The 13,989-nt window shown below is 44.4% G+C and overlaps 1 protein-coding gene across 1 annotated transcript in view; it reads left to right on the plus strand.

Moving 5' to 3' along the window:
• The window catches only part of TMEFF2 (transmembrane protein with EGF like and two follistatin like domains 2), a 718,820-nt gene extending 718,256 nt beyond the window's left edge, over nucleotides 1-564 (plus strand). The window contains exon 10 of the mRNA XM_029606083.1: nucleotides 236-564. Coding sequence (XP_029461943.1) covers nucleotides 236-332 — 97 coding nt within the window. The 3' untranslated portion in view covers nucleotides 333-564. The remainder of the gene's footprint in view (nucleotides 1-235) is intronic.
• The last annotated feature ends 13,425 nt before the right edge of the window (nucleotides 565-13,989 follow it).

The raw sequence follows: 13,989 nt of genomic DNA on the forward strand, positions 1-13,989 counted from the left end.
AGTAGCTAGTTGAAATTGGACAACTTATACGCTATGCACTGTTATTGAATAAATTTGTTAATCAAGACAATGACAAAGAAACACAAATGATTTTTCACCTTGTCAGTAGGTTGACAATAGGTTTGCATAGTCAAAAAAACTGATTTCACTGAAACATATTGCTAAGAGAGACACCACTGTGTTTAGATCTATAAATGTTATTCATTCATTCATTCATTCATTCATGTTTTTACAGGAAATGTCCCAGAAGCAACAGAATCCATAGGCAGAAGCAAAACACAGGGCATTACAGTTCAGACAACACAACAAGAGCATCGACGAGGTTAATTTAATGAACGCATGTTTCCACAATGGCAAATCTAATGGCAGAGAGCTTGGACTAACTAAAAAGAATCGTATAGACAAAAGATTAAGACAAGAGATCAACACATGTTGCCTTGCATTTGTGGTAATCTACACCAATGAAAACATGTACTACAGCTATATTTGATTATGTATGGATATATTTGAAATAGTATACATTGTCTTGATGTTTTTTTCTGTAATGTAAATAAACTATTTATATCACACAATATAGTTTTTTCTTTTTCATGTATTTGTTATATATAATAAATACTCAGTGATGAGAAAAAAATGTGGCAGTCTTAAGTTTGCTGTATCTGATAATTGTGCATAAATTCAGTACACATTGCTCAATAATGTACTAGCATTGTGTCCCGAGCTTCACCAGGGTATCACAGTCTCGTCTAGATTTATTGGAGACTTGGAGTACTGCCCAGATGCAGAGACGCGATGCTGCTGGGAAGAGAAAGAAGAGGAATCTATATCAAGTTAGGATATTTCAGGCCTGCCCCTTTCTCAATTTCATCAGCATCACATTCTTCTGTTTCTGGTTAAATTCCTTCTACATATTCAATTTGTACGCCTCCCTCTCTCCATTATTATAGCCCTGAAAAACACAGGCAGGCTTTTGATACATAGATCAAATCTATGGATTAAGATGACTTTTTTCAGCGAGATAAAAAATGAAGTAACTATGTCAAGGTGAACTTCAAATACATATTGTATACTGCAGTCTTTGTATTTTGGTTGATGGGCTGGATAAAAATGCGTTCTTTGTGTTGAATGAAAATGACTAACTCTAAAAGAGCCATGATAGCGGAAAATGATACAGCTGAAAGTTGATATATTTTTATATTTTTTCCTCAATGAAAGATGGGATTGCAAACAGAATACATCATGAATAACTTTTAAGATGACCCAGCACCATTAAAAGTAATGGTGCTGAGGCTGTGCTGATACCTTTACAAAATAGAAAACTGCATTCTGAATTCCTCATGATAGATGTGGCATCAGGTCTCAAGAGCACCTGCAGAGGTTGCTTTCAAGGTATAGTAAAAGATTTAATGGAAGCCTTTCATGCTATAAATTTATTATGCAAAACAGATTTAAACAGGGGAAAGGTACAGATTTTAATTTTTAAAATGTTTTGCTGAGTCAATGTAATGGACTCCTGTATTGGTGACAGTGGGCTCAAGTATGTTGCTCAAAGAATTGCCTGAGATACTGTCATATTCAAATGGTATAAGAGATTACTATTGCAGTACCCACACAAGGAGTTTTAAAACATCATCACTAGCGTACTATCAATGTGAGATAACACAATGGCATTTATCTCCAAATATATAACATTGCGACTTTTTAATAACCCCTGTATTCATTTTATGCCATCACAAATCCCTCAAAGCCAAATATGGCTAGGAATGGAAAGGTAATAACAGAATCTGACCGGCTAATGATTGACCATGTAATCAATAAAGATTTGGCAACTTTTTTTGTACTTATTTTTTAAAAAGTGATACTGCGGATAATAAAAGGGCCTATTTATTAAACCATTTCAATGTGTACATATCCTGTGGGATTGTTCTAAATTGTGATAACTGAATACCACAGTTTAGCAAACCCCACAAAGACACCAAGAATGCATATTACCGCAGCCAGAAAAGTACATGTCTTCCCAGTCATGGCAAGATATGATCACAGCCCTGAGCTAGAATCTTTAAAAGCAGCCCCAAGTTCTCCAAACACCAAATTCCTCCTTTGCAATTAAAGGTTTCCCCAAGTGTCCTCTCTAGCATAGCCCCCTAGCAACCCAGACACTCAACACTAACAGAGCTTTGCAGTAGTCCTGCCCTAGCACAAACCCACACTCCATTAACTTGGAAAAATAAGCAGATTCTTAGATCCTTCAGACCTCCCCAGATATATTCAACCGCTCCCTGTGCTTATGGAAGAGCTCCAGGAAGTCTACAGCTGGCAAAGAGCTGTGGGTCAGCCAGCACCATTTTGAATTTTCACACAGGCATGGCAGAAGAGATTGGGCATCACTCCTGCCCTTGAAGACCCCCTGCAGCTCATGGGTAAGAGGGTACCAGAGGGTTTGGGATTTGAAGGAAGTTGCTTTTGTTGTAAGTCAGTTGCAGGTTGGAGGTGGAGCTACTACATAGGTCTTTTGGGAGAGCAGGGGATTGTAAGTGAGGCACATGAAGGGCAAGCATTTATCTGCAGAGGGGGAATTTAGTGCTTGAGAGTACTCAGGGCTACCTGTCATGTTGGGTGTCTTGGGAGGCCCCAAGGGCATCAGTAGATACATTAACTTGCTGATGCACTCTGGAGAAAATTAACTACACTTCTATCATCCAAAAATGGCCTGTACCTTGTTCTTCATAAAGGGGTGGATTTTCAAAGGGTTACACACGTATATTACGCGCATAAACCCGAAAACCCACTCCTGCGCGTGCCAAGCCTATTTTGCATAGGCTCGGCGATGCGTGCAAGTCCGAGGATGCACGTATGTTCCAGGGCTTGAAAAAAGGGGTGGGACAGGGGTGGTCCAGGGTGGGGCGGGGGCGTGGCCAGAGGCCTCCGAAGGCCTGCTAGGCTGGGGATCACATGCCAGCCTGGAGGCAGGGGCAACATAAATAATAAAGGTAGGGGGGGATTTAGGTAGGGCTGGGGGGCGGGTTAGGGAGGGGAAGGTGCAGGGGGACAAAAGGAAAGTTCCTTCTGAGGCCACTCTGATGTCGGAGCGGCCTCAGAAGGAACAGACTCAGAAGGAACGGGGAAGCCATCGGGGTAGAGGATCTCCCACAGCAGGAATCATTTAGGAGAGGGGAACTCAACTTCCAATGGAAAGACTTGTAGTTTTAGCATCTTCAAATGAGATGTGTGTTTTTTGGTATTCCACCGAAAACTGTTGCTGACCCCTGCCATAGTCTATTCTAAGACAATTTACTTATCCAAAATCTTCATTCTTCATCCTCTCCAAGTTTTACTAAGTTGCATCGTTCATTCTGGTAAAATATGTTACTTTTATTAGAGACTAAGGGGCTGATATATCCAGTCTTAGCCATAACAACCAAAAATATGTATCCCTTGAAGAGAGCCAGAGGGGATATGATAAGAGGAATTCACAAGCCTGAAAGTTATCAATAATACCCAAAAAGCCAATCTTTTGAAAAGGATAGAATTGTGGTTCCCAAATCAGTCCTGAGGGACCCCCCAACCAGAATGTTTTAAGGATATCTGCAATGAATATGCATGAGATAAACTTGCATTCATTGCCTCCATTGCATGCACATTGATCTCATGCATATTCATTAGGGATATGCATGGAAATAATTTTTGTTTCATTTTATTTTCATTTTTAGTTTATTTTTATTTTTTAAAGTTTTGTGTGATTTTTCTTTTTTCATTTCAAATTAGTGTTCACTAAATAAAAAATGTGTGCTATCTCCAATAGTGTAGACTTTTTGAGTTTGTGTTCACTATTTCAGTTAGTACTCAATTTCATTTGTTTACACTATTTTGATTTGTTGCGCACTTTCTGGTTGATTTCAAATCCCCTATGCGTGCCAAAGCCAGGAGACAGGCATGTGACTTGGCCTGGCGAGCACCATGCGAATTTTAAAAACCTTGCAGATACATGTGTATCTCCCGGTACGCGCATAAAATTTTTTTCACAAAAAGAGAAGGGATATGAGCGTGGTCTGGATGGACATTGGTGGGCCGGGACTGCAACATGAAGTCTGCGTGTAAGTATTTATGTGCACAGGCACGCCAGGATCCCCTACCATGTAACTTTATTTCTGCTATGGACGGCATGTAAATCGTAACAAAAAAAAAGTAGGCTAGTCAGCAGAATTGTAAGGGTCGGGGATAATAGGGTAAAAGGGAGGCAAGTTAGCTAGGGGGTTTAGGAAGTCCTCTCCTTTACTGGGGCAAACTGGAAACAATCTGGGGAAAGAGGTTATTGGGTTGGCGCTTGTATCTACTAAAGTCCCCACACTTACGTGCTCGAGTTGCCATTTGCATGCAGATGTGTGCATTAATATAAAATCATGTGCACATGTATGCGTATATAGCCAAATTTATAACACGCGAAATCATGCGCATATATGAGCGTATGTTATAAAATCACTGTGTCCATGTGCATGCATGAAACCATTAAAGATAATCTGGTGAGTAAGGCCTGTGTGAAGCTTTGGATGGCCAGGGTTAAAATTAAAAGTCAGCAACTACCATAGGAGACGGGGATTTGGAAAGTATCAAGAAGCCATTCAGAACAATGGAGAAGTACCCTAAGTTAATAAGACTGGCTTAGAGCAGTGGTGGTAGTAGTGGCACTGGCAATTATTTAAAACTGAAACGATAGGAGCAGAACAAGAAAAGTGTTAGGATTTGTAGGTGTGTGGGCCCTGGGCTGAGGTGAGAGATGGTACCGCCCACAGAGAGGTGCCCTGTGAGCCTCACCAATCAATCAGGAGGTGAGGTCTCAGCCGACGTCAGACACAGCTGTGGAATAGAGTCTTTATTAGAGAAATAGAGAAGCACTGCCCATGGAGCGGGGAGTGCAAGAAAAAGTCACAGAGTCTGTGAGGTGGGGTATACCCAAGGGGAATACCTCTGTAGTGAAGATTCGGCAATGGTCCACAGAGCGGGGTATACCGATGAGGCTCCTCAGTAGAGGTGATACGGTAGTGCTCCGTGAAGCAGGGCACACCGGTGAGAGGTCCTCAGAAGAGATGATATGGTAGTGGTCCGCAGCGCTGGTTATACTGAAGAGGGTTACTCACTAGAGATGGTACAGTAGTGGTCCATAGAGCAGAAGTACTTCTGCTCTATGGACCACTCCTGATTGATTGGTGAGGCTTCCCCTGGAATCTTCGCCTACTTACAGTAGGCGAAGATTCCAGGAGAAGCCCCAGGAAATGGGGCAAGCAGTTGTCCAAGCGATAAGCCCTCTGAGGAGCGGATAGCCTAAGACAAGAGAAGGGCCCCTTGGAGTGGGTACCCAGAGCATCTCACGCCAACGAAGCAGGAACAGGAACGGAAAGTTCATAGTGAGCAAAGCAGATTCAGCAATGAGGGAACCCGTTGCCAAGACGTTGGTAGGCAGGGCCAGCTGGCTTAACTTTCGAAGAGGAATGATGTAATCTGGAGGGGACGCCTCCAAGGTTCCCGCCATGACGTGCTTAAGACTGGCCCATGCGCGCGTGAGCACCTAAGGGATTCTGAGGACAAGATGTCAGTCGGCAGCATCCGCGGTGTCCAGGGAATCCTGGGAGCGGTAGGCAGGCTGGCGATAGCTGGCTGAGGCTGCAAGTCTTCCCAACAGAGTCAAAGCTGCGAAGAAGGAGGTGAGCAACAGCAGTCGCAGCTGTCTGCGACTGACGGGCGTAATAGTACCCCCCTTCTTAGAGCCCCTCCCCGGGGGTTTTGGTTTTCTTGGGTGAGAAGTATGGAACTGTTTGATCAGCTCTTTGTCAAGGATATTGACTGCAGGCTTCCAGCTATTCTCTTCGAGACCAAATCCTTCTCATGAGATCAGATATTGCCAACGCTTACCACACTTCTTCACGTCCAAGATGTCCTCAACCTGATATGTGATATCCTCTTCAGCAGCCAGAGGTTGGGGTTCAGGCGGTTTCTTAGAGAATTCAGACAGAATGAGTAGTTTTAACAGCGAGATTTGGAAGGCGTTATGAATCTTGAGCGATGTGGGTAGACGAAGGCTGTAAGTGACCGGGCCCAGCCGGCGAAGTACGGGAAAAGGCCTGATATATCTGGGAGCGAAACATGCTGAAGGCAATTTCAAGTGAATAAAGTGGGTGCTGAGCCATACTTTGTCTCCGGGGTTCAACTGAGGAGCTGCCTGATGGTGGGCATCGTAGAACTTCTTTGCTTTCTGACCAGCTTGCTGTAGAAGTTGTTTGGTGTGTTCCCAAAGTTGGTGTAACTCTTGCACAGAAGCCTGTGCCACCAGAGATGACACAGACAGGAGTACAGGAAGAGGAGGCAGAGGCTGGTGTCCGTATTCTATTTGGAAGGGCGATGATCCAATAGACGCAAACTGGTGAGAGTTTACGGCAAACTCGGCCCATGGAAGTAAGTCGGACTAGTCATTCTGCCGAGAGTTCACATATACCCGGAGAAACTGCTTTAGGGTACAGTTCGTCCTCTCTGTCTGTCCATTGGCCTGCAGATGGTAGGCTGATGTGAGGTCCAGGGATATGTCGAATTTTTTGCATAATGACCTCCAGAATTTCGCTGTAAATTGAACCCCTCGATCAGAGAGTATGTGACTTGGGAGTCCGTGGAGGATGTAACTTCACCTGGTAATGGTTCACCATGGATATAAAAAATGCAGTAACAGCGTAGGTGTCTGGACTGTGGGGTTCCGAAGGTGCTCTATGAATTGATTGAGTATAAAATTTCCATTGGCCCCGGAGTCCACCAGTGCCAGGGTGTGAAACTCTAGAGCTCCCGAGTTAATTGAAACAGGCAGTGTCAGCAGAGTAGAGGGTGCGGTTAGGCCTAGGAGAAGTCCTCCGGCAGATCCTAGGCCTGGGAGTTTTCCGGAAAGAGTGGACATGCGGGTACCGCATGACCCAGTTGGCCACAATACATGCAAAGACCTGATATATGCCAACGACGCTTCTCCTTTGCGGATAGATAGCTGTGACCCATTTGCATTGGTTCCTCTTCCTCGGTGCTTGTTATAGGAATGGTCTGGGTGGATGGTGTTGGGCGAATACATGGAGCACCTGAAGGCATTCTCTTGGATCCCCTGGCCTCGTGCGATCACTCACGCAGACGGTGATCAATGCATCCGGCAAGGTCAATGTGAGAATCCAATGTCTCAGGGAGTTCTTGTGCTGCTAATTCATCCTTGATGCGTGAGCTTACACCTTCTAGGAATATGGCACACAGGAAGCCCAGATCCCAGTGTAATTCCGATGAGAGAGTTCTAAACTCGATGACAAAATTGGTCAGTGACTTGGCACCTTGTTGCAGATGCAGGAGTGTAGATCCGGCAATAGTCTTGCGACCGGGGATAGTCAAATACAGAGCGAAATAGGGTGAGGAAGCCCGGCAAGTCATTGAGGATTGGGTCCATTCGCTCCCAAAGGGGTGATGCCCAGGTCAAAGTTTTTCCATCCAGGAGGGACAAAATGTACATAGTTTTGGAAACTACGTCAGGGAAATATGCAGGTGTTAAGGAAAAGTGCATGCTGCACTGGTTCAAGAAGCCCCTATACAACAAGGGGTCACCTGCAAAACGAGGAGGTGCCAGCAAGGGCACTGGAGGCCGGAATGGTGATGCATGTGGAGCAAGGCTTGGCTTGGTAGGCATCGGGACAGAGTCCAGCCGGCTACTCAATTGATTTATGGCATTAGCCAAAGTCTCTAATACCTTTTGCTGTTCTGTAATTCGCTGGGCTAGGCCAGGGATGGCCTGAATCACCGAGACCTGTGCTGGGTCCATGGACTTGGCAATCTGTTAGAATTTGTAGGTATGTGGCCCCTGGGCCGAGGTGAGAGATGGTACCGTCCACAGGGAGGAGCCCTGTGAGCCTCACCATTGGGAGGCAAGGTCTCAGCCGACGTCAGACACAGCTGTGGAATAGAATCTTTATTAGAGAAATAGAGAAGCACTGCCCGTGGGGTGGGGAATGCAAGAGAAAGTCACAAAGTCTGTGAGGAGGGGTATACCCAAGGGGAATACCTCTGTAGTGAAGATACGGAAATTGTCCGCAGAGCGGGGTACACCGATGATGTTCCTCAGTAGAGGTGATATGGTAGTGGTTGGTGAAGCAAGGCACACCAGTTAGAGGTCCTCAGAAGAGATGATACGGTAGTGGTCTGCAGCACAGGCTACACCGATGAGGGTTCCTCAATTAGAGATGGTAAGTAGTGGTCCACAGCATGGGGTACACCGATGATGTTTCCTCACTAGAGATGGTACGGTAGTAGCCCGCAGCGCGGGGTACACCGAAGAGGGTTACTCACTAGAGAAGGTATGGTAGTGGTCCATAGAGCGGAGATTACACACAGTAGGCGAAGGTTCCAGGAGAAGCCTCAGGAAATGAGGCAAGCATTAGTGCAAGGTGATAGGCCCTCTGAGGAGTGGATAGCCAGAGATGAGAGAAGGGCCCCTGTGGAGTTGGTACCCAGTGCATCTCACGCCAACAAAGCAGGAACAGGAACGGGAAGTCCGTAGTGAGCGAAGCGGATTCAGCAATGATGGAACTCTTTTCCAAGTCATTGTTAGGCAGGGCCAGCCGGCTTAACTTTCGAAGAGGAATGACGTCATCTGGAGGGGACGTCCCTGAGGTTCCCACCATGACGTGCTTAAGACTGGCCCATGCGCACGCCTAAGGGATTCCGAGGGCAAGATGGTGGTCAACAGTGTCTGCGGCATCCAGAGAGGCCCGGGAGCGGTAGGCAGGCCAGCGATAGCCGGCCATGGCCGCAAGTCTTCCCAAAGGAGTCAAAGCTGCAAAGATGGAGGTGAGCAACAGCGGTCGCAGCCATCTGAGACCAACAGGCGTAACAAAAAGTAGACAAAAACAACCCAAGTTGTACCTTGAGGGTTAAGGTGGGAGGAAAAAGAATGACATCAAAAGCTAAAGGCATGTGCGCCCTTGCACGGGTCTTAAAAGTTACTTCTATTTCAGTTAGGGCACACTATTTCGATTTAATGTGCACTTAAAATGAAAAAACATAAAAAAAGAACATTTCCTTTTATTTTACGATTTCATTTACAAAAGGACATGTAATGATATAGACAATAGCAATGACATTATCTATGTCAGGGCTTCCCAAACTAGTCTTAGGGACCCCACAGCCAGTTGAGATTTCAAGACATCCACAATGAATATGCATGAGATAAATTAGTGTATATTGAATCTTCTTTAAACCTGTGCAGGACTAGGCTAGATACTTGGTCCACCTTACATCCCATAGAGAAAGAGAGCTCTGTGGGCGGGACCCTGCTTGGCAAGGAGAGTCCTGAGGGTAGCACCATCAGGGGAAGGATAAGTTTGTGAACCCAGCTGGGATCAGAAGGCCCCTACGTCTTCAGAAGAGGCAGCTTCTGTAAAGCTATTCTGACAAAACTAGAAAGTATTAAGCATACACTGTCTAGAGGGAAGACAGTCTGCAATCCTGTGTGTAAGTTAAATACTGCTATGGTAGGCAGTTCATTGCTATTCTGATGTTGATTGCATGAATAAAAGTGAATATTGCATTAGAAAAGGCTAGAGTCAGCATGGTTTACTGCTTTGCTCGGCCATCCTCACATACCCCCTTTATAAGGGCTAAATATAGCCAGATAAGCCATTTAGATGGATAGCTATTATGTTATCCATCTAAATGGCTTTTGAATATGGGCCTCAAAATTGCTACTTATCTGGCTAGGTTAACCTGATAAGTAGCTCCTCCCCAAAACATCTATTTCCCACCTACCACTTCTCCAGATAACTAGCAGCAACTATACATGGCCAGATATTCAGCCACTGCCACTTAACTGGGTAAGTCCTTATTAGAGATGTGCATTGGATGCCCGATTGTTTCCGCTTTCGTTTTCGTGTAGTCGTGGGAAAAGTTTGTATTCCCGCGGATCGGCATTTTTTTTTCTATTGAATCATTTTTGGTTTAGCGCGCACTAATGGGAGCTAGCGCGCACTAACGGTGCTAAACCGAAAAACAATTTTTTCCAAAAAATCGTGGAAAATGTGATCGTTTATCAGTTGTGCCGATAAATGACGAATTAAGAAATATCATACGATATTTTAATTCATCAAAAAAACGATGCACATCCTTAGTCCTTACTTATCTGGCTAAGTATCACAGAATATCAACCTCTAGGCATGGGCAAAGTAAAAAAAATATTTCAATTGGTTCACTAATTTTGTAGGTCACAGTCATTCATTAAGTTTGTTTCAAATGAAAAATTAAAATGTGTGCTTGTTAATTTTATTCTTTCTTTCATTTACTATTATAGTCAGTGGGGAAAGCAATACAGTCTATTTTGGTCTTCAAAAGTGGAATTTTCTAATCATTTTTAATGAAACTGGTGGGTTGTTACAGGTTCAGACTGTACACATTGGTATTCTGCCCAGGTCTGACCTGGGGGGGGGGGGGTCTAAGCTCACTGAGGTCTACACTGGGGCTACCTGAGGGGCTTATCCCATATAAACATACATAATTACTAGGATTATACCTGGGGGCTTGAACCCAGGATCTCATTCCCTACACAGATAGCCACACACAATTACTGGGATTATACCTGGGGGCTTGAACCCAGGATCTCATTCCCTACACAGATAGCCACACACAATTACTGGGATTATACCTGGGGGCTTGAACCCAGGAGCTCATTACCTACACAGATAGCCACATACAATTACTGGGATTATACCTGGGGGCTTGAACCCAGGATCTCATTCCCTACACAGATAGCCACACACAATTACTGGGATTATACCTGGGGGCTTGAACCTAGGAGCTTATTCCCTACACAAAGAGCCATAAACAAACTTTGATTCAGTACATCACAGTTCCTGGTATTTAATAAAGTGAGTTTATTTGAGCAACAGGAGGATAGAACAAATAAAATCAGATTATATAGAAGACATAATGGTAGATAATAACAATTGCCACTTAGTTATAAAAAAGCTTACATTTTCAAAGGATCAGCCATACCATCACATCCAGGGTTCTCTCCCCCCTCTCTTTCTCGCTGTCTCTCCTTCTACACTACAAAAACTTGTAGAAACAGTGGTGTTCCCTCTCTCTGAGTTCTTATCAGATTTCAGGCACAGCCGTGTGACCTTCACTTTCTCTCTCAGACTTTAGTATAAGTTAATTGCTAGTTTTCTTGTCATAGACTTAGTGGAATGACTAAATAAACAGACTCTTGCCTGTTCATAAACATTTCTCAGTGCAAGTAAATAGGAGATCACTCAGAGGTTGGTCTGTGGCCTTCAAACTAGTCTGTGTCTGGGTGAAAACTCTGAATCCAAATGACCTAACCTCTATATATATCCTCACAAAAAGGGTGAAAGCATTTCAACACATTAAGACTATGTCAGCATGGCTCCAAACGTTGCATGAAAACTCCAAGGACTCACCATGGGTCACAATGGTACCAGCAGTGGCAGGAGTGCTTCAAGGTACCATCAGAGGAGCAAAACATCAGCAAGAGTAGCCAGATCACCCCAAGGCTGCAATAATGGAGCAAAGAGCACCAATAACAATGGCATGAACCCCCCAAGGCTGTATTATAGGGCAAAATGGCATGAAGTGCTCAAACTAGTATGAAAGGGGAACAAAACACCAAGAGGCAGAAAATACCCCCAAGATAGTGATAAAGGGTCAAAGCAATTGAAAGATTGGCAAGAAGACCCCAAAGCAACATGAGAGGTGCAAAGCAGCCACCCAGAGTAGCAAGGCTCCAAATGAGGGTAAAAGGGCACTAACTAAAGTATCAGAAAGCCTTAGATAGGGAAAAGCCAGAGGAAAGGAGGAGGCCTAATGTCATTTTCATGTGGCATCATTAGGTGAAGGAGCTATCTGTTCGGGCTTGGAATTATCTTCACTGAAGATTAAGATGCTACTGACTTTAGTCACTAATATTCTGTGATTCAGGGAATCCTAGATATGATTCTTCTGAATTAGTTATTGCAAATACTATCTCCATTACCACAGAAGCAGTAATCATGGAGCATGGTCCTTGTTCTGGGTGCTGCACTTCTCTAGCTCTTGCCTTTTGTTGTGGCATATATACTGGATGGCAGGGCATGAAACTAAAGATACTTTGGTGAGTAAGGCCTGTGTGAAGCTCCGGATGGCCAGAGTTAAGATTAAGATTCAGCAAATACTAAAGGAGATGGGGATTTGGAAGGTACCAAGAAGCCATTCAGAGCAATGGAGAAGCACCCTAAGTTAATAAGACTGGCTTAGAGCAGTGGCAGTAGTAGTGACACTGATAATTATTAAAAACTGAAATGATAGGAGCAGAATAAGAAAAGTAGACAAAAAATACCCCCAAGGTGTACCTTGAAGGTTAAGGTGGGAGGAAAAAGAACGATATCAAAATCTAAAAGCACCAGGAGAGACAAAGCAGTACCTGGAGTGGCATGAAATGCCCAAGGAGTAGTACAGCAAATATGCAGAGCAACAGATGTCCAGGGCAAGATCAAGAGCCAGTAAATATCAAAGGGGAAGGGGATTTGGAAAGCACCATGAAGCCAGCAGGATCAGCAGAGGAAGAATCCAAAGGTACCAAGACTGGGTTGAAGCAGCAGCAAGCAGCAGTGGTGCTAGCAATCATTAAAAACTGAAAAAGTAGGAGCAGAGGAATTCAGCAAGAAGAGTAGCCAAAAAATCCCCAAGGTGCATCTTGAGGACTGAGGCAGAATGGATAGGGCAGAATTTAAGATTTTAGTGCCCATAGGGAGAGTGCCATGTTGGTGGCCTTTGAAGCTTTACTGACACATGGCCCTAAAGCAAGCAGAAGCAAGTTCTTTTTTTTTTCTTGTATATTTGGTGCCTTCAAAATATGGCACCCTAGGCAGTTGTCTATGTTACCTATGCCTAAATCTGGGCCTATGATGTAATGATGTACTAGCTGTAGTGCTCACCCTGTGACCAACACATCTTACTATGTTCCAAGCCCCAGGATACCAATGCCATGCTGCCACCACTGATGCTCCTGCTATAACCCGGCCACAGGCGCATATGTGATTTTCTCCTTTTTAAAGTCCCTACGTCTACATAAATCTTAGTTATTAACTGCATATGTTGAAGTTATTACATGCATAAACTATATGCATGTAATTTTATAAAATTGATAGAGAAAGTATGCGTTATTCTCTATTCCAAATATACATGTATACAGAAATATATGAGCATCCTTTTGGGGCAGAAATATGTGCGATTTTATAAATTGTACTGCTCCTGCCACACAGTTTATACAATCCTGGCATGCTTGCTAGCGTCGCTCAGAATTTGAGCTCCATTGAGAGGACTTTCTTGTTGAATTTCTTGCTGCTATTTTCCTGCAATGGGTAGGAAACACAAGCCGAGGGGGGAACCATACCCTGGCCCCCCCCCCCCCGACTGCAATCGTTACCAGGCCAATGGATGTGCATATCGTGCATGGAGACATGGGAGCAGGACAACAACTGCTGGAGAGTGGGGGAGGAGAAGAGGAGCTCCCCTCTCTCCCTGGTTTTTTATCACCCTTTAGCCCTGCTGAGGGATCCCCACCGGTTAATCCAGCCCTGATGAGGAACACTCCTGTGCCGAGGGAGATGCCCGGAGACCAAAGCATTGAGAGGCGGAGCCCATCAGGGGTTGACGGAGTAGTGACCACGACCGAGAGCTCAAACGGGTCATCAGGGCAACTCGGAGATGGAGGTGAATTATGACTGGAGGAGGCTGCTGGAGCTGAGGGTCTTTCTCCTGAAAGCGGACTTTCAATGAGGGTAAGACCTGAAGTTATTACCCTCGAAATCATATAGGACTCTATAAATGAAATGAAGTCTTCTATATTATCACAGTTGCAGCCTATGAATGTCAAAATTAAGGAGCTAGAAGGAAAAATTAAAGTAATGGACAATGCTAATTTTGATTTGGAAC

This window comes from Rhinatrema bivittatum, chromosome 6, assembly GCF_901001135.1.
Source record: "Rhinatrema bivittatum chromosome 6, aRhiBiv1.1, whole genome shotgun sequence".
Classification (NCBI taxonomy): Eukaryota; Metazoa; Chordata; class Amphibia; order Gymnophiona; family Rhinatrematidae; genus Rhinatrema; species Rhinatrema bivittatum.